Source organism: Centruroides vittatus, unplaced genomic scaffold (assembly GCF_030686945.1).
Source record: "Centruroides vittatus isolate TY-2023 unplaced genomic scaffold, ASM3068694v2 contig_738, whole genome shotgun sequence".
Classification (NCBI taxonomy): domain Eukaryota; kingdom Metazoa; phylum Arthropoda; class Arachnida; order Scorpiones; family Buthidae; genus Centruroides; species Centruroides vittatus.
This window is the reverse complement of record NW_027122474.1, coordinates 1,326,029-1,348,751: the sequence shown is the minus strand read 5'-3', so window position 1 is coordinate 1,348,751 and position 22,723 is coordinate 1,326,029. Positions and strand designations below refer to the sequence as shown.

Here is a 22,723-nt window from a genome sequence, read left to right as displayed (position 1 = left end):
TTTTTTTTCTTCATAGACTTCTTTCTCATATAAGAGTTTGTTTCTAATTAGAGTATATTTTTAATTAGAGTTTGTTTCTAATTAGAGATAATTTTACAATCATAGTGATGATTAGGTAAATTGGCAGAGTAGGGCCAGAAGTTTGTCAAGAAAGAGGGGTATGGTCTCCAAACAGAAAGTTAATTGATAAATAGTCTTTTAATCCATACAGGTCATAAAAGTAATTATCTAGTGGTCATAAAACTAAGTAACACTTTCAGTTTTATCTGTTCTAAGAATTTGGTATCATATTTCTTACTACTTGAACAATTAAGAATGTTCATTGTGTTTGCATGACTACTGAAAATTTGCTCAGTATATCTGTGAAGTACCTCGTTATAACCATGAGAAAATGTATGGAAATATGCATAAATTAAAATTGCTATGCTGTTTTGCTCATTATAACTGTGAACTCACTATATCTGTTTTCATTATAACCAAGTTCAACTGTATATATAAAACAAAATTAATTACAAATAACATTTACAATGTAAATTTTAAAAAATTATTCTTAACCACAGAGAAAAATTATAATGAGTTATAGCATTAGTCTGAAAATCTCAACAATTTTATAAAATGTAACTAAAACACAATAAAACATTTATATATAAGTAACAAACTAAGCATGTTCAGATGATGTTTTAAGCATTTTACATTTTAACACTAAGCAATTAACATAGCTGTTAATAAATACAGTAGAGAGTCATTAATCAGAACGCCGGTAATCGGAATGGCCGGTAATCGGAACGATTTTCAGTCGGACTGTGTCGTGCTGAATCGAACGTTTTTGATACTAAATTTACTTCTAAAGTATAATTTTCATGTTTTTTATATTCTTCAATATATTTATTTTGTATGTACAAAATGCAGAAATAATTTTTAACGATACGATAGCCTCGATTATTATTATAAAAATTTTCGTTAGGCTTAAAATTGACGAAAATTCAACACGAAGCGACACGCAAGGGAGAAAAATTTGAACATCGGACAGGTTAATATATTTTTTTGTACAAAGTCGGTAATGGGAACAAATTACTAATCTGAACACCCCCAGTCCCCAATTGATTCTGATTTTCGACGCTCTACTGTAGCTACTTTGTGCATGATAATGTGCAATATTATACTATAAACATTGCATTTGTTGATGCCAGCTGTTTCATTAATTGTACAAAAAACAAGAGATTTTATTGCAAATAGATTTACGATGAACCAAATTAAATAACTTGTCATTTTCAATAACATTTAAATTTATTAAACTGGCAACCAAAATTGAATTTTAATATGAAGTCACTAATTTCATATAAATTTATAATGTTTTGACAGAAATATATGCGATACCAGTTATTTTTCTATTTTCTTATTATTATTAATAGATAATAATAGCTAGTTAATAATATATTATCTTCTTAATAATATTATAGTTATTATCTATTAATAATAAATTTTGGAGAAATAGATATTAATTGTTAAAAGATCTGACATAATTCATTTTCTGTTTTACATTCAAATTTTAAATGCAGTTGATTAAATCTTAACTGTGAAACATTTTAAAATAGAAATGAAGTTAATTATTAGAGTGTTTTATATAAAATAACTTTTTATTTTTTAAATTAATAAGTTTAACAAATAGCTTAGTGTGAAGATCAGCTTTTTATTTTTCAATTATTTACTAAATTTCTGAAATTAAATTTTTTAATAATTTAAAATAAAATTAATGTCTTTACAGATGGCAATTCAATTTATATTATATTTCTTATTATTGAAAGTGGTGGATAATATTAAAGCGGGAAGAAATATTTCTCATATGTTTAGTTTTAGTCGTAAAAAATCTGAGAATATTAAAAGTAATTCAGATTTTCCCAAAGAGGAAGACGATGATGTGAAAAATGAAAGAGAAAGGGTGCAAAATATAATTGATACTAAAGTGAGTTATCGTTTGATTCAAAGATTTTTAAAATATTTTTTAAATACGTAATTATTATTTTTATTTGATAGGATTTTGCTATTGTTATTAAGCAATTACGTAAAGTATATACAAAAAGAATATCTCTGAAAGATACTCTTAGTAAAGTAGCTGTGAGAAATTTAAATTTAGGTGTAGATACTGGTAGTATTTTTGGACTTCTTGGGCCTAATGGTGCCGGAAAAACAACTGTCATTAAAATGATTACTGCTGAAGTAATGCCTACGTACGGAGAAGTATGATTATAAATTTATTATTATTTTTTTTTAAAGTTTGAAAAATAAAATAAATTTTATTTTAAAAAAATATTTAACTAATTAAATGAACTTCAAACTTTAGATATCTCTGGCTGGTTATGACATTACATATGAACTATCTAAGGCTCTTCAAGAGATTGGATATTGTCCACAACATGATGCTTTATGGAATAAATTAACTGTTGAAGAACACCTTCATTTATATGCTGCAATAAGAGGAATTTCAAGATCACAGATACCTTCTATTTGTAAAAAGTATGTACTCGTATATTATAAAAATATATATACTATAGTTATATTTATTAAAATATATATACTATATTTTGAGTTCTATTTACTTAATTTTATTGTGCTAATTCAGTGATAAGCACAGACTTTTACTGAATTAGCAACTTGTTACACTAGGTTTTTAATTTCTTTTTATTTATCAACATTTCTGTACTCTGCTGTTATTTCTTTAAAAATAATAATACTTGATAGGATTATCATCTGCTTTTTTACGTGCCTTTGATGTAAAATCTATTTTTTATTAATGGATTCACTTCTTCTATTATTAAAATCTGTTAATTTTAATATCTTGTTAATAAACATAAATAATAAATGTAGAGTATAATTGTACTTTGTAGTGTTAGAATAGCTTTACAGAGGAATTCATTTGCTTTTTATCTAACTTACTAAAATGAAATTTTGGAAAGTCATGAATGTTTGAGTTCTATATTATAAGCTTGCTTCTTTAAAATTATTCAAAAGTGAAAGTGGTAGTCATCCATATTTTACGATTACAAACATTTCTTATCAAAGGTTAAAATCTTATATCGAAAGTCATCAAATACAAAATTGGCCATATTTGTTAATGATAAACTCCTAAAAACACCGGGTTGTAAACAAATCTTCAACACAAACCTAATAACCGGTGCAAGTCTAATTAATTTTCTATGGCGAACGTTTTCGGACTCCACTCTGGGTCCATTCTCAAGCCTAAATTCTCTTCCAATCAGTGTTTGACAAATCGAATACTCCCAATCGCGTGCCATTCGAAAATTCAAAATTATTCCATTAGCTTCTGTAGAACCTTTACCCGAAAAAATGCTTCCCAAGTTCACTTTATAAATCTTAAAAAACTTAAACAGCTCAAACCCTTCAATAAAAAGACCAGCAGCATCTTTCCTTTCCTTTACTCTGTCTATGCACTTTGCAGTAGGGCCTGCCATGCTAGCGATAACTTCATCTCGTCCTTTGCATTTATCGGCTGATATGATTGGAAGGCTTTATAAATTTCCATTTGCTCTAACCATCGAATTTGATCAGCATGCTTAGTGGTAGCCAGTAGTTTCGCGGCCTTGAAGTCCGGGATGATTTCCGGATCCGATGCATAAACCGTCAATGAGGTGGTAGCTCTCCCATGTATAATGTCCTTCTGGTGCTCTTTCCATCTTACTTTCACCACTCTTTTGGTGGATCCAATGTACACAATTCCCTATTGCATCTATTATCCGTTAGTGGGATAGCATATACCCCAGGAAGTATGTCCCTATTTGGTCTATCCTTATCATTTCGTAGTAGTTGAAGCATAGATGGGCATCGCCTGTATGCTATGTTGAACCCTTGTCTTTTCGCAATTTTTCTATATAAAGGTGCTAAGATCGGGTTGTACGAAAGAGGTACGATATTTTTTGCTGCTTTCTCATTATTCCTATTATCCGGTGGATCAGGATTGCTGCCATTTACATAATTCCTTTCTAGTTGCTGTACCAATTCACTGTACCCATGCTCTTTCGCCACTTCCTGCAAGTATTCCATTTCATGCCATAACGCTTCCTGTGTGGCACTGTGGATGTGCACCCTTTTAACCAGGGACCTGAATGCCACCATCTTATACCCATACGGGTCACAAGAATCCACTGGTATGTAATTTGAGCTGCCTGTGGCCTTCCTGTATACTGCTGTGTGTATCCCGTTTTTTGCTATTTGAATGCCTATGTCCAGAAAGTGCACTGCCTTATTGCTATGTTGTTCCATCTCTATAGTAAGGCCATAACTGTTGTCATTCATCTGTTGTAGGAATGAAACGACGTCCGGGTCTTTCTTCCATAGTATTAAGACGTCATCTACATATCTTCTATACATAATGATGTTCTGGCTGAACTTTGGAATTATCCTCTCTTCTAATTTTCTTATGACCAATTCACAAATGTCCCCTGATACGGCGCTACCCGTGGGTACTCCCTTACCTTGTGCATACGTGTTTCCTGCAAATTGAAACAATGATCCATAACAAATTAAATGCGCTAACTCTAGCACTTGATCGTGTAATTTACCATCGTTCACTTGTTGGAGCAAAAGCCATAGAAAATTAATTAACTTGCTCCGGTTATTAGGTTTGTGTTGAAGATTTATTTGTTAATGATTTTAATACTAACAAAATAGTCTAACATATTCAAGTTTTAATATTACATTAAAAATTTCTGAGCAAAATATCATTCTTACAAGTGTAATAAAACTAATAATAAACTAATATAATTTTTTTAGACATTAATTTAATATGAAAGAAGATTAATCTGTTGAACAGACATTAAAAAAAAATTACAATTAGCACCTAACATTTCCATCATCACCTAGAATAGTATCATTATTATTTTATTTCTCTCTTTCTCTCTGCATATGTGCGTGTTTATAAGTGTAAGTTATTTATTGCTGGCCATTTTCAGGAAATAAGAAATAATAATAGCAAATTCGTTACCGAGTTGAAACAAAGGAAACAGTTATTCTTTGATGATAAAAGTTTTAAACATAGAAATCATGGCAGAAAATATTTATTTGATGAAACATTTTTGTACATATCAAAAATATTTGAGCAAATAAATTAGTTATTGCCATAATTTTTATGTTGAAAAACTTTATCACCAAAATCTGAACTTTTATCTTTTTGTTTAATTTAAGGTTTTAATATTTTTTTAAATGGAAGATTTAAGTCAATTCACATGTTGTTGCTATTTATGTAAATTAGAAAGTAAGATGTATGAAAATCAAATAATATTAGACAAAAATGTTTATAATATTTGACTGCGATCATTTTTTTCAGTTATTTATAATTATTTTTCTAGGTTGTTGAATCTTCTTCACATAGAAAAATTTGCTAAGAATAAAATAAGAACTCTTTCTGGTGGAACCAAAAGAAAGGTAACTAAATATATAAGACTTCTAAATTTAATTATACAAATAAAATTTATAATACGTATTTTATTTAAAATTTATTAATCTTATATTTTATTCTCTTACATAATGTGACCAGAGGGTTGGCACTTCTTTGGTTGCCTTGTCAGGACGACACCACTGTGTCAACGCAGAAGCTGTGACAGTGTTTTGTTTTTGTTAGTTATTGCATGCGAGCGATCGTGTGCATAGGCAATCGGATTTCAGATGGATGACTATGAGACAGCACAAGAGAAGTAAAGCACTCAGATACTAGGTTTAACAACCAAATAACTGTTTAATTGCAAAGAAAAAGGTTACATGATACATACATCGTAATATATTGAATTAACTGATCCATACCATAGGTGTGTGAGAGAGAGCATTTACATGATAATTCGTGTGAGGATAAATACCTGATGGATTGTTCTATCAAAACATTCCAACTATGAGAGTCATCTTCAGTAGTAGGGTTATGTGGACAGGTTGATGATAGGATCAGTTTGGAGAATAGGCAATTCAGGGAATTGATGATATCTTCATTGTGGAACAGGCAATTCATGGAATAGGTAATATCCTTTTTGTGGAATAGGTGATATCTGTTATCGGAGTAGATGAGATCTGCATATGAGAAGTAGGTAATATCTGTAGATGGAGAAAGTGATATAGGAGGCACTAAACTAACTAACTCATTCAAGGCACTGGCGATGACTGACTCATTGGGTCATCAGTTTTTATATTAAAATTGGTAGCAAGGCCAGGAGGTTAAAAGATCACGGAAAAGCATCGCTTTTGCCGTCGAGAACATGCAAAATGAGATGTTCTCAGATAGTAGATGACAAATATCAATGACAGTTATCAAAATATGTACGACAAAATTGTGTTATTTTTTGTTGAAGTCTGGGTTCTCACACAAATATTAAGATATTAAAATAGGCAAATATTTTTTTGAAAGATGTAAAAAAATAATTTTCATTTCAGGTTTGCTTCATAATTAGTATTCTTGGCAGACCAACAGCTGTATTGTTAGATGAACCTTCTACTGGCCTGGATCCACAAGCCAAACGTTATTTATGGGAAATCATTCAAACAATGTTTCCTCCCAATGGAAACCGCAGCATACTATTCACAACTCATTCTATGGAAGAAGCTGATACTTTATGCACTGAAGTGGGAATTATGGTAAAAGGGACCCTTAGGTATATGAACAAACTAATTTTATTTAATTAATGACAATATTTTAACAATATAATAATTACTATTTAAAAATAATTTATAGATGTTTGGGATCAATTCAGCATTTAAAAAACAAGTATGGAATCGGATATACATTGGATATCAAAATTAAAAAGAATGAAGATGGTTCATATGTTAATAAAGATAATGTGAAAGAATTTATTCAGAAAAACTTTCCTTTGTGCATTATTAAAGAAGAATTTTGTGAAAGGTTAACTTATTGCATTCCACAATGTAATTCATCTCTGGCCAACATTTTTGGTTGTCTTGAAAAAGGTATGTTTATGTTTTAATATGAAAATGATATATGAATGAATCATTTGATCAAGTTGAATGAAGATTATTCTGTAAATAAGTTAAAAGTGAAAGTCTAGTTTAAATTTTTACTTAACATCCTTTTAAAAAAAACATTGCATTATTTCTGTGAAGTATGAATAAACAGCTTATTCTTGTAAAAATCAGTTAAATTTAGCAATTAATTATGATGAATTTTATTTCAACTAAAACTACTTTATGGATTATGTAATGGTTTAATTTTAAAAAGATGATAAATGACAATTAAAGAGCAAATTGGAAGTAAATCATGTTTCTGAATGGTGATGATATTTTTTTCACTTCCATTATCTTCTTATGAATATGATAGTTCAGTCAGAATATTTTTTTACTCTGTTAAAACTAACTCTTGATAAAATAAGCCAATTAGTAGTTGCAAAATTAAAGATTATCAGATAATTTACAGAAGCATTACTGCACTTATTTTGTGCAGAAAGTTTGAGAAATGTTTTCATTAAATGCACTCATCAATTGTAAAATTTGTAGATGAAAGTTTATGTATGTTGAAAATTAATTAGCAAATTAAAATTATTTCCCAAATAGAATAAGAAATGCAGAATACAAATTTAAACACTTGTCAAAACTAAAATAATCAATCAAAAATTTTTAATATAGATTTTATCTTATTTCAAATGTTTTAAAAAACAATTGTCATTCAGCTTTATAATTTTTATTGCATTTTTATAATCAGATATAATAAACTTTAAAATAACATTTAAGTTAAAATAAAAACAGATATATAAACTTGTTAAATATTAATTTCTCTAATTAAATAATTAATTTTTTATTTCAATGAATACAGGTACTCCTCACTTTACGACCTATCTCCTTAACGACCACTCGCACTTACGACCAATTGAGTTTCGACCTGCAATTTGGGGAATCCCCTTTCTCAGCTTGAGTGTTGATCAGTGGCGAATGGTGACATGTGCACTAAGCGTACTATAATAGGCTTGCACATACTACAATTGTCTTATAGTACTATAATAAACTAATAGCGTACTATAATAGTCTTTTTATGAATAAATTTGTAGTTTGTTGCATAATTTGTATAATTTTACAACAAACCCCAGCGTAAGTTCCTCACTTATCGACCAATTTGCTTAACGACGTAGTCATTGAAACGGAACTCGGTCGTAAAGTAAGGAGTACCTGTACAATTTTATTTAATTTTTCAGAAACAACATTTTTTTAATCAAAGAAAATGATTATTCTTCAGTAATTACATTTTTAATTATTAATGAAATCTGACACTGTAGCATACTTATAATTTAATATAATTTTTTGATAAATTTTACTTACATATTTTAATTATCTAAAATATCCTAAATTTAAATATTCATGTGTAATGTTAGTCATTATATTATTTATAGTGTAGAATTTAAGTTAATCTATTCATTATTGGTCCTACATTAATATTATGCAATTAACTAAGAAGTAATTATTGTGAAATCATCACAATGCTGGACTGCAATTTTTAATCATAGTTTTAATAATTTTTTAATTTAAAAAATATATTTTCCACATCAAATTAGTAGTGTCTTGCCCTGTACATCATACTTCTTCTGTTAACAACAGAATCTTGCTGGTCATTATCTAACTCCTTTCAGGGGGAAATTTTTTAAATTGAAATAACACGACATGGCCAAGCTGTTTCATTCCCCAAACACTGGGAGTTTGGTCATGGGTTTGCGTCTCACCAGGATGGGCTGGCCATGTGGAGTTTTCTGGGTTTTCTCTACGTCTGTAATGTCTAAATAGAAGCCAGTTACCCTTAAAAAGATCTCCCAGAAGGCATTCTCCCTATGTAGATCGCCCAAGTGTTGCATTGGCATAACTTAATAAAACAAACAAACAAGTAAAAGAAATAATATGACTTCCAGTTCAAACCAGTTTGTATATAGTTAATTTGGACCTCCTGCCTCTAAGCTCTCCATATTTGGTCTTGTCTTTCATCTATCTAACTCTGTTCTTGAGTTTAAGGAAAGACAGGCAGACGAATAGATGACAGTTGGAATTTATAGATGTATAATTTTTTCAAATTGCTGCCCAATATATATACACACATTATTATTTATGTGTAATAATATAAATATGTTATATAAGTCATGCTATTTTATTTCAGAAGTTTGTATATATTTGTGATATTTTTATGTATTTTTTTAAAAAATTAAATACGTCAGCCAAGTTTTAAATTTTACTTCAAAAATTTTCCCCTGAAAGGTGTTAGATAGATGACTAGCACAACTCTATTGTTAAAGGAAAAGTATGATGTACAGGAACAAGACACTACTACTGTAATTTGAGATGGAGCAAAAATTGTAGCTCGGCATGGCGATGATGTCATAATAAATAATTGCTCATTTCATTTGATGTTTTTATTTAAGCTAACTGATATTATTAAATTATTTAAATATATAAATGGATTTTTCAAAAATTATTAGAAATGTAATGTTATATTCAGAGTAATGTAAATTCTACAATTGTCATCAACGGCTATCATTTATACATATTTTAATTCTTATAAATCTTTCATTATCTATTATTGTTATAATGTAAAAGTTAAGTTTTAAATTACTTTTTAAAATAACAGTATGGTCTTGTTTTATGTGGGAGTTAAGTCACAAGGTATTATGTAAAATGAAATTTCACATAAATTGTACTCCACTCAAGTAATCCCAGACGATTGCCTAGACCAGGGATGGCGAACCTTTTTGAGTCCACGTGCCATATTGTAAGCATACTTAGCTTTAAAGATGTTAATGCGTTCGAATAATGATATTTAAAGAAATTAAACGAATACGCTTTAATTCAAATAAATATAAAAAATCTGATTGAAAAAAAAGATGATCAGGTGATAAACAGAAAGAATGATTGAAAAAGACAGAAATCATATGATACATTACGTGCCAGATGATTTCTCTTACGTGCCACTTTGGGCACGCATGCCATAGGTTTGCCATCCCTGGCCTAGACATTTATACACTTATTTACAGTTAACAAAATAACTTTCAAATGTGTTTAAAACATTTTACCTTGGTTTTTAATATAAGTACTGAATTTCATAATAAAAATAATCAGCTTGTGAATTAATAGTCAGAATTATCTCTGTGAATCTAAAGATTAAGCTAACCATTTATTATCCATGAAAACACGAATTTTTGTGTTTCAATCTTACATAACAGACTATAAATCTATAGAGATGAGGATGAGTGACGTGGTGTTATATTTATCGTCGGACAGTTTTGTTGGCTGTTCATACTTCAGATTAAAATATGTCCATAATGAACAATATTGAAGCTGATACCTCATATCGATAAATTAATAAGAAGATATATTTGTTTTATTTTTATCCAAATTAAAGAATATATAATTTTCTGGTATAGAATGCTTACAAATTTCTTGAAGAAATTGAAAAACTAATTCATAAAATAGTTTCAAACAAAATTATTCAATTATATTACTTAAAATTATAATTTTAAGTAATGATAAGCCAAATTTGAATATTATGTTTTTCTTTCAATAATAAAATTAACAGGAAAAAATTACCAAATATTTTTTTCTTTAAGTAAAACATGCCGAAAATAATGATTATATTCAGAGTGTTAACTTTTAAAATGTTTGTTTGGTTATAGGATATTTATAACTAGATATTATAAATGATAAAATTTAAAATAAAACTTAAATTTTATTCTAAAATATACCACTTGTAATTTGTAAAATTTTACTTTCAGCAAAAGCATTTTTTGAAGAGTATAACTTCAGTCAAACAACACTTGAACAAGTAAGTTGTTATATTATCTACCCAGTATATGTACAGATAATTTAACAAAGTTTGTATATATGTATTTAAAGTTTGTTTATACTTATGTATTTATTCTTTATAAACACTATGAACATACTTATATAAATATAGTTCATTGATATTTGATTTAATTTTATATAAAAATATGAGTCTTACAACATAATGATCATGAAAGATATTTTTTATTCTAATTGCATATTTTATAATCAAAAATTAAAGCTTACACTATAAATTTGAGATAAGAAAAATAGAAAGAACAATATTAGAGTGTCTTATACAGAAGAGCAACTGTTTTTAATCTTTTGTGCATGTGCTTTTACTTTTTGCAATTGGTCATTGTAGGGGCTAACAAAAAATGTAGTTTTAAATACGATATCTTATATAATTTAATACAACTTCTATTATATTCATATTTAACGTTTTTATTTTCATTTAAAACTTAATACTTTATATAGAATATATAATTTTAAAAATTATTTAATTATATTTTTTATCAAAAAGTTGATCTCAATTATCTGTTTTCTAAAAACAATTATAAAGTACAAGTATGTGTATATTTCAATTTTGAGATTATTTTCTAATTCTATTTACACTAAATGCTCAATTTGTCTTTGTGTATACAGTAGTGTAACCAAAGAGCCCAAGCACCCTTTGTAAATAAATAAAAGAAAATAAGTACAGGAAAAGATTTGAAAAAAGTTGTAGTACTAGAGGCTACCATCTACAATAGAACCAGGGGTAAATGTAGGTTGGCATGTCCTAATTTGGGCTCTCTCTTATATTTAGTTATGCTACTGTATATAAAAACATTTAATTGTTGAGTATCTCTTCGTTAAAGCATATATTTCTGAAGGGTTACAGTTTGCCTTATTAATGTAAATGACAAACTTTTAAACAAAAGTGAAATTGTAGGAAATAATTTTAAGTTATTTTATTTTATTGACTCATTAAAAATTTAATTAGTTTTTGAAATTTCAAAAAAAATGTAGTCAAGTAAAACACAGATATTACAATTTTTATTCAAGCTATACTAAATATAAACTCTTCAAAAGTGGCAATACTCTATAAATTATTGGAAAATTCTGAATTTTAAATAAAATTCTAATTATAAACATTATGTTCCAAAATATATTTTAAAAAAATAATTACAATTTTCAGGTTTTCCTGGAATTTGCTAAAGAACAAGAAGTAGAAAAAGATGAATAAAATGAATTATAATGTTATTTATTTGAAGATTGAGTATGAACATAAATGCCTACATTCAATATTGTGAAGCAAGAATTATTTTTAAATCCATAATCTTCTAATTACTGCTGAAAAATATTTCTACAAAATTTTTTTTTAAAGTAAGTTTTAAAATGACCATTTAACATTTCTTGTGGCTTCTAACGTGAAGATTTTGAAAATATTAATGAATACTTTAAATTTCTACAAACACACTTTGAATAAGAATCATATATTTTAAATTTACACATACAAGTATATACCATATTGTTGTAAATGTGATTATATTGTAGTGAAGAAATATATTTTAATGTGTGATGGTCAATGGTGTGAGTTGCATAAATGATACAAATGTTCTTTTATTTATGTGAATGCCCAAAGTAACACGACAATGATGTCTTTGACCAATGTTCACATCATTGTCCAAACACATTAAACATTCACATCTCTCACCAGCTATCATAGTCTTTTCAAACCAGTATTGTTGACAATGACTGGGCATTGACAAGAATGATAGTCAATCATTGGTTATTTTTGAATATAAATGTAGCAGGTTTTTTGTGGTTCATTTTTTTTTCTAGAGCATTGCAAATCTTTGATTAAGGATCATTTATTTAGTTACATAACATTGGCATCTACAATATACTTTTTGGGGATCTTCAAGGATTCCAACGTTTAAAAATAAGAATGAATGTAAGCCTAAATAGGGCATAAACTCTAGTGTAGGGACTAAATTGCTTTTCTTATTGCCCAGATAAGATGGTATAGGCCTATGTGATAAATAACTAAAGTCTACTGTATAGCCTTTTCAACTTGGCACTTGTCAAAACAGACCAAACCATTTTTCTCCCAATTAAAGAGGAGGATATGCAAAACAGAGAAAGGGGTACCAATAATGGTTAATTATTTTAGTTTTTACCTATCTTCCTCTACAACTCGAGAAAAGTTTAGTCTGTTTTGACAACTGCTAAGTTAAGTTGAAAACAGCTCTAGGGCATTATTATCTTAATGCATTACCAATATTGTTAATTGACATCCCTGCCCTATCTGTTTAGGTCATTGCCAAACACAATTTGTAAATATCATGAATGCTATTCACATGATTTCGTATACTCACACCATTGACCATAACAAATATGTATAAGTCTTGAAGATCGAAAACTCTTAATGAAAGGAAAAAATGACCAGAACATATTGTGGCTCTATAAGCAGCCAGGACAAAATTTTTTGTGGCTGTTTGTGTAAAGCCACAACTCCTAGTCGTTTTATTGCTCTTTGAGTCTAACATGTATAAAACTAGATATTGCCTGTTATAATGATCACACCCGCAATTAGTATTATGAATAGATCCTGTGAATTTTTATATTTTTTATTGTGATATTAAATAGTGGCCAGAAATTATTTTTGAAATGGTAAATAGTATTATTTTCCAAAATTATATATCGTTAAAATACATTTTGTACAGTACATATAATAAATAATTTTATGCTAAACACACATGCCATCGAAGCGTACATAAATTACAATTATTATATTGTTATTTTTTATGTGATTATACAGTTTTATGCTGTTGTTACCGTTGTTAAAATTCTAGTCCATTTATTTAAAAAAAATCAAAATGATGTATTATTGTACTTCTAAAAGTCATTGTCATAAATTATTCATATTTATATACATAGCCTGTATATTCGATCTCACAAAGCAGGAACTTATTTAACACATCGATAAACTGTTTACAAAAATCATACAAATATTTATTTACAGTAAATATATGTAATTGTTGCATCTTATTGTATGTTGTTAAATTTAAAATACTGTTTCAATTTTATTGTGAATAAAATATACTTTGATGATATATTTTGTTTATATTTTTAACTCCGCACACTTTCCATGCTCGTCGCGAGTTCAGTCAAATCACAATAGGGACAAAATCAAAATATCCAGAACTGGTAAAATTTTTCAACTGACTCAAACTCAAACCCGGATCCCCAGAGCAACAGATTAGGCCTTACGCCCTCGACCATTCAGACGTCGTTTATTATTCTGCGAATATGTTTCGTGTGTATTTAATCGTGGTTTAGAATGTTCACAATCCAAAGTAAAAAGACACAAACAAAACATGGCATTCAAATTAAAATTTAATTGATTTTGAGACAAGTATTTTGGTGAGGAAAACCGTCGTTATCAAATCTAAAGTCGGCGAGTTTTGTTGTACAATGTTAAGGTATTATCGGAAACATGACAAATGAAATGTGTATCAAACTGTGATCCGTGGTTTCTTTGGAGTCTGAAAACTTCTCAGGAAATACGTCAGAGATGTTACATGCTGACAGAGGTCAACGAAAATAACAGGCCAGGGCGTGTTTTATTCACATGACCGACTTAGTGCTGTGTAGAGCAGCTATTTTCAACCAGTATGCCGTGAAAATTTTTGAACGTTATTAAATAAATTATTTTTGAGAGAAGCCCTAAAAAGAATAAGTATGCGTGTAAAAATTAAAACCCTGTTAAATTGATTATACGAGTTTTTCATTGTTATAATAAATAAACCTATACATAATGTGGTAAAAAACATATATTCACAAGCAAAATTATATGTACAGTACATAAAACTGGGTTATTTCATTTAAAATTAAATTTTATTTAAGTCAAATGTGTGTGTATAATTATCCATATTTAGTTCAAATTATTTTAACATAGAAATAGCAGGAAACATTGGGCAGGTTTCTAAAGGCAATTATTGTGCCATTTTTAAATGCAAATTAAGACTGAATGTTAATTGCTTTTCTTAAATCAGATGTTTTGTTAAATGTTCAATTATAATAAACCAAAAAATAAATAAAATTTTTTAAGAACTTTAATTATTTATTAGAAATTATAGTAAATTGCTTTGTGTTAATAAATAATGAAAAATACAATCTTTCTTTTTGGCGATGTATAACCGGGCAGAAACTGCCTTTTGCTTTTGTTCCACAGGAAACCTTGATACTTGTAGGTTCAAGTGTGCTCTGTGACAAAAAAGATTGAAAAACACTGGTGTAGAGTCTCGTGTTGTTTTTTTCGCTATACATAGTACCGTACGTTCGAATTTCGAAAGGTTAATTTCAATTAAAAGAAGTAACTAGAAGTTTGTTCAGTAGTTTTGTTTTACAAAATCAGTTCTTTTACTTCTTATATAAGATTATAACGTCATATGATATCTTAGTGCATGCCCTTTTCAAATTTATGATTTGTAATGTTTGGAGTTAGGCCTAAATTTTAACCACTTGATTGTATTTTTAATCGAAATATCAACTAGTAACAGTCACTTTAGTCATTTTCTATTTCTTTTGAATATTTAGCCTAATTTTACTAGTTTAGTAATTTTTAAATATTTTGTTTAAAACTTATTAAAAGTAAGATAAAAGTTAATTATTTCATGTATATATGCTTACCAAAACAAAATATGTAATTACCGACAAACCAGTCTTTGAAGCAATGGAATGCTTGTTAAAAGAATGCAAATTACAAAAATTTTAAATACTTGCACGTCGTGAAAATATGCAATTAACAAGATTCTTCAAACTGGATTACAATTTTTGAAAATGTTGACGATGTGTTGATTATTTGTAGGAAAAAACCAAACTTGTCTGCATTCATTAAGGCTTTCAATGATAACCCAACCGATAGAAGTTTACTGGCACGTTTTTATGATAGTTCTGTATAGTTGACAGGAGTTTAAAAAAATCCATTAAAATATTTGATATGTTTATTCCGCGTTTATTCCGCTCTCCCATCTTATATTACTTACGGATTTCAATGTGAAACCGGTGATATTACGATTTAGTACGTCCCATTTGTAAGGGGGTGCAGAAAAAACGTGTACAATTCTAGTACAGTGTTAAAAATTAACTGTTACTTTGGCAGCATCATTTACAACCAAATTTGATGAATGGGACGTACAATGATACAAAAAAAGCTTTAGAATTTATTTACTTTAAATTTTCGATTTATGTATCCGTTGTCATAAAAATTTCTTTCCACTTCTTTCCTAAGAGTACAGATATTCGAGTATAAAGTAACTGGTTTCGACTTATTTCTATTTAAGAAGTAGTTAAATAATTAAGCGATTAGGGAATTAGAAACATAAATAAAACCCTGACGAAAGAGCCGAAATTTTACTTAAACACAAGCTTAACTGAACCAATCTCTTGCCGAGTACAGTAGGGTCTGATCTCTTCGTAATATTAGATGTAATAAAGACAGAAATTTTTCCAGTTCAACGAGAGTGTCCGAAAAGTTGTAAATTTTGGAAATTTCCGTGTACACTCGGTCCTAAAACGAATTAGTTAGAAAACGAACGACGGACAATCTGTTGAGTTTAACGTATTTAGATTTTTACAGCTATGGTGAGAAACGTTTAAAATCTACAACAACCTCGTCGCGTCCTTTGATAAATACTAGTGAGCGACAAAAGAGGCATTTGACATCGACCGGTATCGGTACCCTCGGGATTTGGCACGCACACACCTACCAGGACGTCTCTGATTCCATTCATTAGCCACTCGTAGGGAGCTATTTCACTAAGTGGATTGTTTTAAGATTTAAAAAGTAAAGAATATTTTGTTATTTTTATGTACGTTTCTTCACAAAGTTATATTTAATTATAAGTTTCATTAAAAGTATATTCGTACAATTGAAGAATTTTTTGTACTAGGCGTGTATATTCATCACACATTTTGTTTTACCAAGTCAGTTTTTTTATAATTTTAATTTTAGTCCTTATATCGTGGCTAGCGATTCAAAAATTTATTTTAAAAAAGTTTTGGCTCAAGACCATATAATGAAAAAGAAAATATTATTAAAAGAGAAAGACCAATGCCTAAATTAAATATAAATACGTCGACAAAAAAAATTTCGACATTTTGACAATAAAATTTATGACGAATGACGATTCTTTCGTAAAATTGAAGGAATTTGGAAATCAAAATAGAATAGAATTTAACATTGGTAGACAATATAAAATAAATATTGAAAATTATAACGAGATAATTACGATTAATGGATATATCTAAATTAATAGATGCTATATGTTTTTTCTCAAAGCAAGAATTGGCATTTAAGGGTTATACGGAATTCATTGAATCTAATAACGGAGGTAATTATATTGAACTTTCTTATTTATTAAGTACGTCGGATAATCTATTAAAAATACATTTAAAGAAGTATACGGTTTTTACTGGCTTATCGAACAAACGAATACGAACGGGCCCTGACGCGCAATCAATTGATTGCCCCTGTAAGTCTGCTTCTTACAGAAACACAGCTTCCCTATCATCAAATGTCACGGCACGCCACTGATAATAGGCTAATAGCGTACTATAATAGTCTTTTCATAAATAAACTTGAAGTTTGTTGCATAATTTTTATAATTTTACAACGATCCTACACAGTGCCGTAACTAGGGCGGTGCTAGCGGTGCCCAGGCACAGGGCGTAGACCGTGGGAAGGCGTAGAAATGGCCTGGACCAAGTTTTATGTCATAGTTTTGGGGCATAGTTACAGAAGCTCGCACCGGGCGCATGAAAGACTAGTTACGACGCTGATCCTTCATTCCCGGTGCAAGCTACTCGCTCATCGACAAATTCACTTAACGACGTAATCGTCGGAACGGAACTCGGTCGTAAAGTGAGGACTATCTGTAATTAGTGTTTTAATTAATTGGTAGATATTAGTAATAAATAAATTACAGATTTTTAGCAATATTATAATTATTCTAAAATTTGATTTGTATAGAATTTATTTATATATTTTTATTTTAATATGTTTTCATTGTAAACTATTATTGAATTGAAATTTTTATTTTATTATAGAAACTTTTAAAATTGTAACGGTTAGGGAAATTTTTCTTAGTTTTTTTAAAAACACGCGATTTAAACGTGTCTAGTCAAACTACTTGTGACGTATGGGAAGTTGTGAAAACAGGACACGGAGTGATGTCGTGTTTCGTTTTCGTTATTATAAATAATAATTTCACTTATTTTTTACTTTCTCTCATAAATGTTTAGAATTATTTTTCTTAATAGATAGATTTAAAATATTTTCTATACAATAAACTGTATTTATAACTTATATAATTTATTATTGTGTTGATATTTTCGAAATAATAAAATGTTTAAATTACTTATACATCGAATTGGCTCCGTACTTATGATAATTGTCTTTTATTGTTATTTTTTAAGAATGTAAGCAAATTTCTTATTAAAAATATATTTTATTTACTAATTTCCGAAATACGTTTAAATAATTGAAAGTATTGGCGATAGATGGCGGGGCGTTATTCTTATACAAAAATACTCTTACAAAATATAAATAATTATTTCAAATAAAGATGGCGCTGCGGATGCCGAACACGAAAACATATAATTATATCAAATTATTATTTTCGTGGAACACAGTTTTAAGTGAAATATTTCATGTTCTATTAATTGAAATGCTATTTTAATTTTTAATATTTATTTTGTCAATACATATAATTGTTTAAATCTAAAATATATCTATTCTGCAACAGAATTGACACGCTCTGTTGTGTAATAATAATTTCATCAGATTTTTCTATTATAACTTCAAACGCTTCTTCGACTTTAGAATTAAATTTATCCAACTCTGCACTATTAGCAGATTGAAAAAATGTTCTAATTTAAAAATTCCCAATTTTGCATGACTTCATATTTAGTAATTTATCAGCGGGTAATGTTAAATTAATTTCTTCTTATCAAGAAAAATAGGAACAAAACTAAATGGGGCCTCTTTTAGCCTACCGGATTGATTACAAGACCTGTATATCTGCCAGTGTTATATATTTAACACGTTGATTATAGAGTTTTTTAACCGCAATATCGCGCTACATTCCATTTGTTTTTTGTTTTATATCACACATTTTATTTAGTTCACGAATCTTTGATTTAAAATATCATCAGTTCGAAAAAATTTATTAAATGTTATATTTTAAAAAGACTAAAAAATAATAGTACTATAAAACATCTAATTAATTTGCTATACACATTATTTCGATATATGTATTTTGTTTCAAATAAAAAACTACAGCTTTCCAGATTGACGTGGATAGATAATACCGCCTTTTACATATAACGGGATCAGCGTGGAAGGGGCCGTTCACCTTATGTTTTTATAGACCTTGGTTGTTGTTGTTGATGTTAGTAGCGACCCGTAAATATTTTAGACTTTTTTTATACTCTGTAAAGTATGAAATCGGGTTTTTTTTGACAGGTATCCATTCGAGAAATTTCTTCGAAGCATTAAAATATAGATATTCATATACTTTGTGGGTTCACTTTTCATTCTTAATACTCTGCTCTTTATTAGAATCCGAATCTTGTTCTTTTCCATCGCCGCATTCCGAGAACAAATGTAATTTAGATAGTAATTTCTTACACTTTGGACACTTGGATTGAGCCTATTCTATATATTTGTCTCCTATCATCGATCCATTTTGGTTTACCCTCAGCTGTACAAAAAATTTTTTTGCATTAAATGTAAGATAAGTTTTCGTATAATTATTGATTAATGGGAAGTTGAAAATCATTCTGTAGCAGTTATTATTTTTTCTTTTATGAATGTTTTCCATATATTGTATTGTATAACTGAATATTTCATACATCCAGTGGTGATATTCGAAATAGTTAACAAAGGGTTCGCTAGCAGAAAATTTCTCCCTGACAATCACCGACAAACGAAATGGGAGTTTTGGCTAGAAATAAATACAATACCTTTTCTTGCGATATATCTAATAATCAGTGGCGTATTTGGAACGTAACGAGCCCTGGGCAAAGACCAGTTAACAATAGTATATTAGTGCTGTCGACTTTTTTTTTTTTCTTTTTTTTAGGCAGAGAAACACTGCTGATAATAGACAAAATGTCATCATCTCTCGAAATACAATATCCTTTTTATTTCGCTGTCCATAGCCCAACACGTGTTCCACGGCCATCTTGTATTATCTCGCGCGCGTGAGATTGTGGGATCTCTCTTATGACTTGATCTAGTTTCGAGAACTCTATTGAATCGATCGCGATTAAACCTCGTTTCGGTCGACAGAGAGCGCACCAATACATAGTTACCGACTTTGCACAATCTAGATTGAAATGCTCGGTGCGAACGGGGTATAAGACTCTAGTTTAGTAGTATTACGGAGTATAATACGTATATTTTAATATATTAAAAAAAAAAAAAAACCACTGAGAAATGTTCCGTGTGTTTAACAAGGTTCGAAAAACTGAAAATTTTAACAACGGGTTCGGCCGAACCTTTGCGAACCCGCTGAATATCACCACATACATCAACGTATTACTTGTTTAAACTGTTGATCATTGTTTTGGAGCTGTTCAAACACTAATTCTATTGAAAAACCGTATGAATTAAAGATCTTCGACACTTGTATTATCTAATTGCGTTTTATATCTTTATCTCTTGATTTTTTATATAATAAATATAATAATTTCGTTGTCAAATCTTCTGAGATTATCATTTTTTGTAAACATGTTATATATCTTATAAAATAAATACAATATTGATTAAATCTCATTAGCTCCAATCGTGGTGCACTTCCTGGTATATTTTGTGAAAGTTCGGATCAACCGGAACCAAAAATAACATTAAAACATTTAATCGCACTTTTTCCACGGACCTCAGAAATGAATCACAAGGAACTAAATTCAAAATTTAACGATTGGCAAACGCGGTAACGTGACCAAAACAGATAAAAGGGGGAGCGGAGAGGGGAGAGAGGCGAGTTCTCGTCACGCAGAGTTCCCGATACGGAGTGCCCGTCGAGGAGTCCCGTTTCGCAGTGCACGGAAAAAAAAATCGCCGCCGGAGACAAGTACCTATCCTCGCCAGCCACACCTCCTCGAATCGACGAAAACTCACAGGACCCGTTTGCCAGGATCGACGAGGTATGATAATAAACCTTTGTCAGCTCTTTCTCTGACCCTCCCCCTATATTAGGTCAATCGACGTATCTCCCCTTATCTTAGAGGTTTCAATTGTATTTGTTAATCTTGTCTGTTAAAAAATTTGTTTGTTATTCAATCGATGTCGATTATTCGAATATCGCCGCAGCTTTATCTTCAGACCCGCTCGCTTCCTCCACTCGCGTAACGCGTAACGCGTAACAACAGCACCGTCACTCTTGACGGTGGGCAGGTCTCACCGACCTGTTAGCCGAGATAGGAGGTACGATCCCGACATACCTCCCGCTATCCACAATTATATTCGAGTTGAAATATTCTGCGAATAAATATGTTTTGAATTTTTCTAAGTCATTAAATTTGCTTGTACTTCAAATTGGAGCTGCGCCGCACAAGAAATTTATCACTATTGAATTATAGAGTAGAAAATGAGTTTTAACATTTCTTATTTTCGCTGTACAAAATAATGCTATTAAATTATTAATTAGACTTTTTGACCCGGTTATTACTTTCTTCTACCGCTTATCAAGTGCTAGATTGGAAGTGAATATTACACCCAGAAATTTACTTTCATTTACTATTTTTATTTCTTCGTATTGGATGTAGAAAGAAATATGTTTTTTGCAGGATTATTACCATTTCTAGAAATCATTATTTCTGAATTTTTCGGGTTTACTTTAACTTTTAGGTTTTCTAAATAGACAACTATCTGTTGTATTTTCCTTCGTAGCGCTGCAGCTGTGGGAGCCAGTATAACTATATCATCCGGGTATGATATTGTATGTATAATTGAGTTATCAATATACATTCCATCCTCCTCTTTTATAAAACAATTATTAAGCTCCAATAAGTAAAAATTAAACAAATACGGAGAAAGGGAATCTCCTTGTAATAAGCCTCTATTTGTTGTAAAAGGCGTCCAACATTTATTACTTTGTTTAATAATTACCTCATAACTGCCATACAATAAATCAATCATTTTTATCGAGTGATTACTCGCGTTATATTCGCTTAATTTATTTTGTAGACGTTTTATACTGATTGAGTCATATGTTTTTTTCAAATCCAAAAAAATCGCAAATACCATGTGCCTTTTCTTTAATGTGCCTGTCGATCTCCATAAGTCGAACTAAATCCCGGGGAGAAGACATACGACCGCCATACTTCGGGTTACCGTCCGATCTCGCATAGAGGTAACTTAGAACTCTGTAAACTTTTTCTCTCCGAAGACAGAATTAAGCTTCAGGCATAGCTGTCCTTATTAGAATTGTAAACTTATATTTAATCGCATGTAATCGCATTTTATCGAGTAGTTTCTTAGATGCATAGCCTTGTAACCAATTTTGTTGTTAATACAGTTAATCAATAAATATTTTATTTGTTAACCTGTCTCTTTGTCAATCCAAACTGCCTGTCGACTTACCGACGCACCTCCCCCCTCACTTTTGCCCGCCTAGTCATCTAATGACAAAGAGATCGGGTTTTGCCAACCTGTGCAGAGTAAGTGGTCAGCGAGGGTTAACCCCTGACCCTCTGCTTATCTCACACTGGTGTCAGAGTGAGGTGAAGCTTCCTTCCAGGCTTTCGACAGGTTTGTCTGTGGAAGACAGTGACCGTCCAAGACAGGTCACTGTCTTGGACGGTCGTTTTCGGACAAGTTAGGAATTTCGTTTCTTACATATAGTTCGAGGATAAGCTAAGCTAA

General features: G+C 29.8%; 1 protein-coding gene across 1 annotated transcript in view; it reads left to right on the top strand.

Annotated features, from left to right (window-relative positions):
* LOC136980939 (cholesterol transporter ABCA5-like) overlaps positions 1–13,904 on the top strand; it is a 72,296-nt gene extending 58,392 nt beyond the window's left edge. Inside the window, exons 22-29 of the mRNA XM_067277137.1 lie at positions 1,766–1,963; positions 2,035–2,238; positions 2,342–2,514; positions 5,364–5,439; positions 6,433–6,650; positions 6,731–6,963; positions 10,755–10,804; positions 11,984–13,904. Coding sequence (XP_067133238.1) covers positions 1,766–1,963; positions 2,035–2,238; positions 2,342–2,514; positions 5,364–5,439; positions 6,433–6,650; positions 6,731–6,963; positions 10,755–10,804; positions 11,984–12,031 — 1,200 coding nt within the window. The 3' untranslated portion in view covers positions 12,032–13,904. The remainder of the gene's footprint in view (positions 1–1,765; positions 1,964–2,034; positions 2,239–2,341; positions 2,515–5,363; positions 5,440–6,432; positions 6,651–6,730; positions 6,964–10,754; positions 10,805–11,983) is intronic.
* Positions 13,905–22,723: the final 8,819 nt, after the last annotated feature.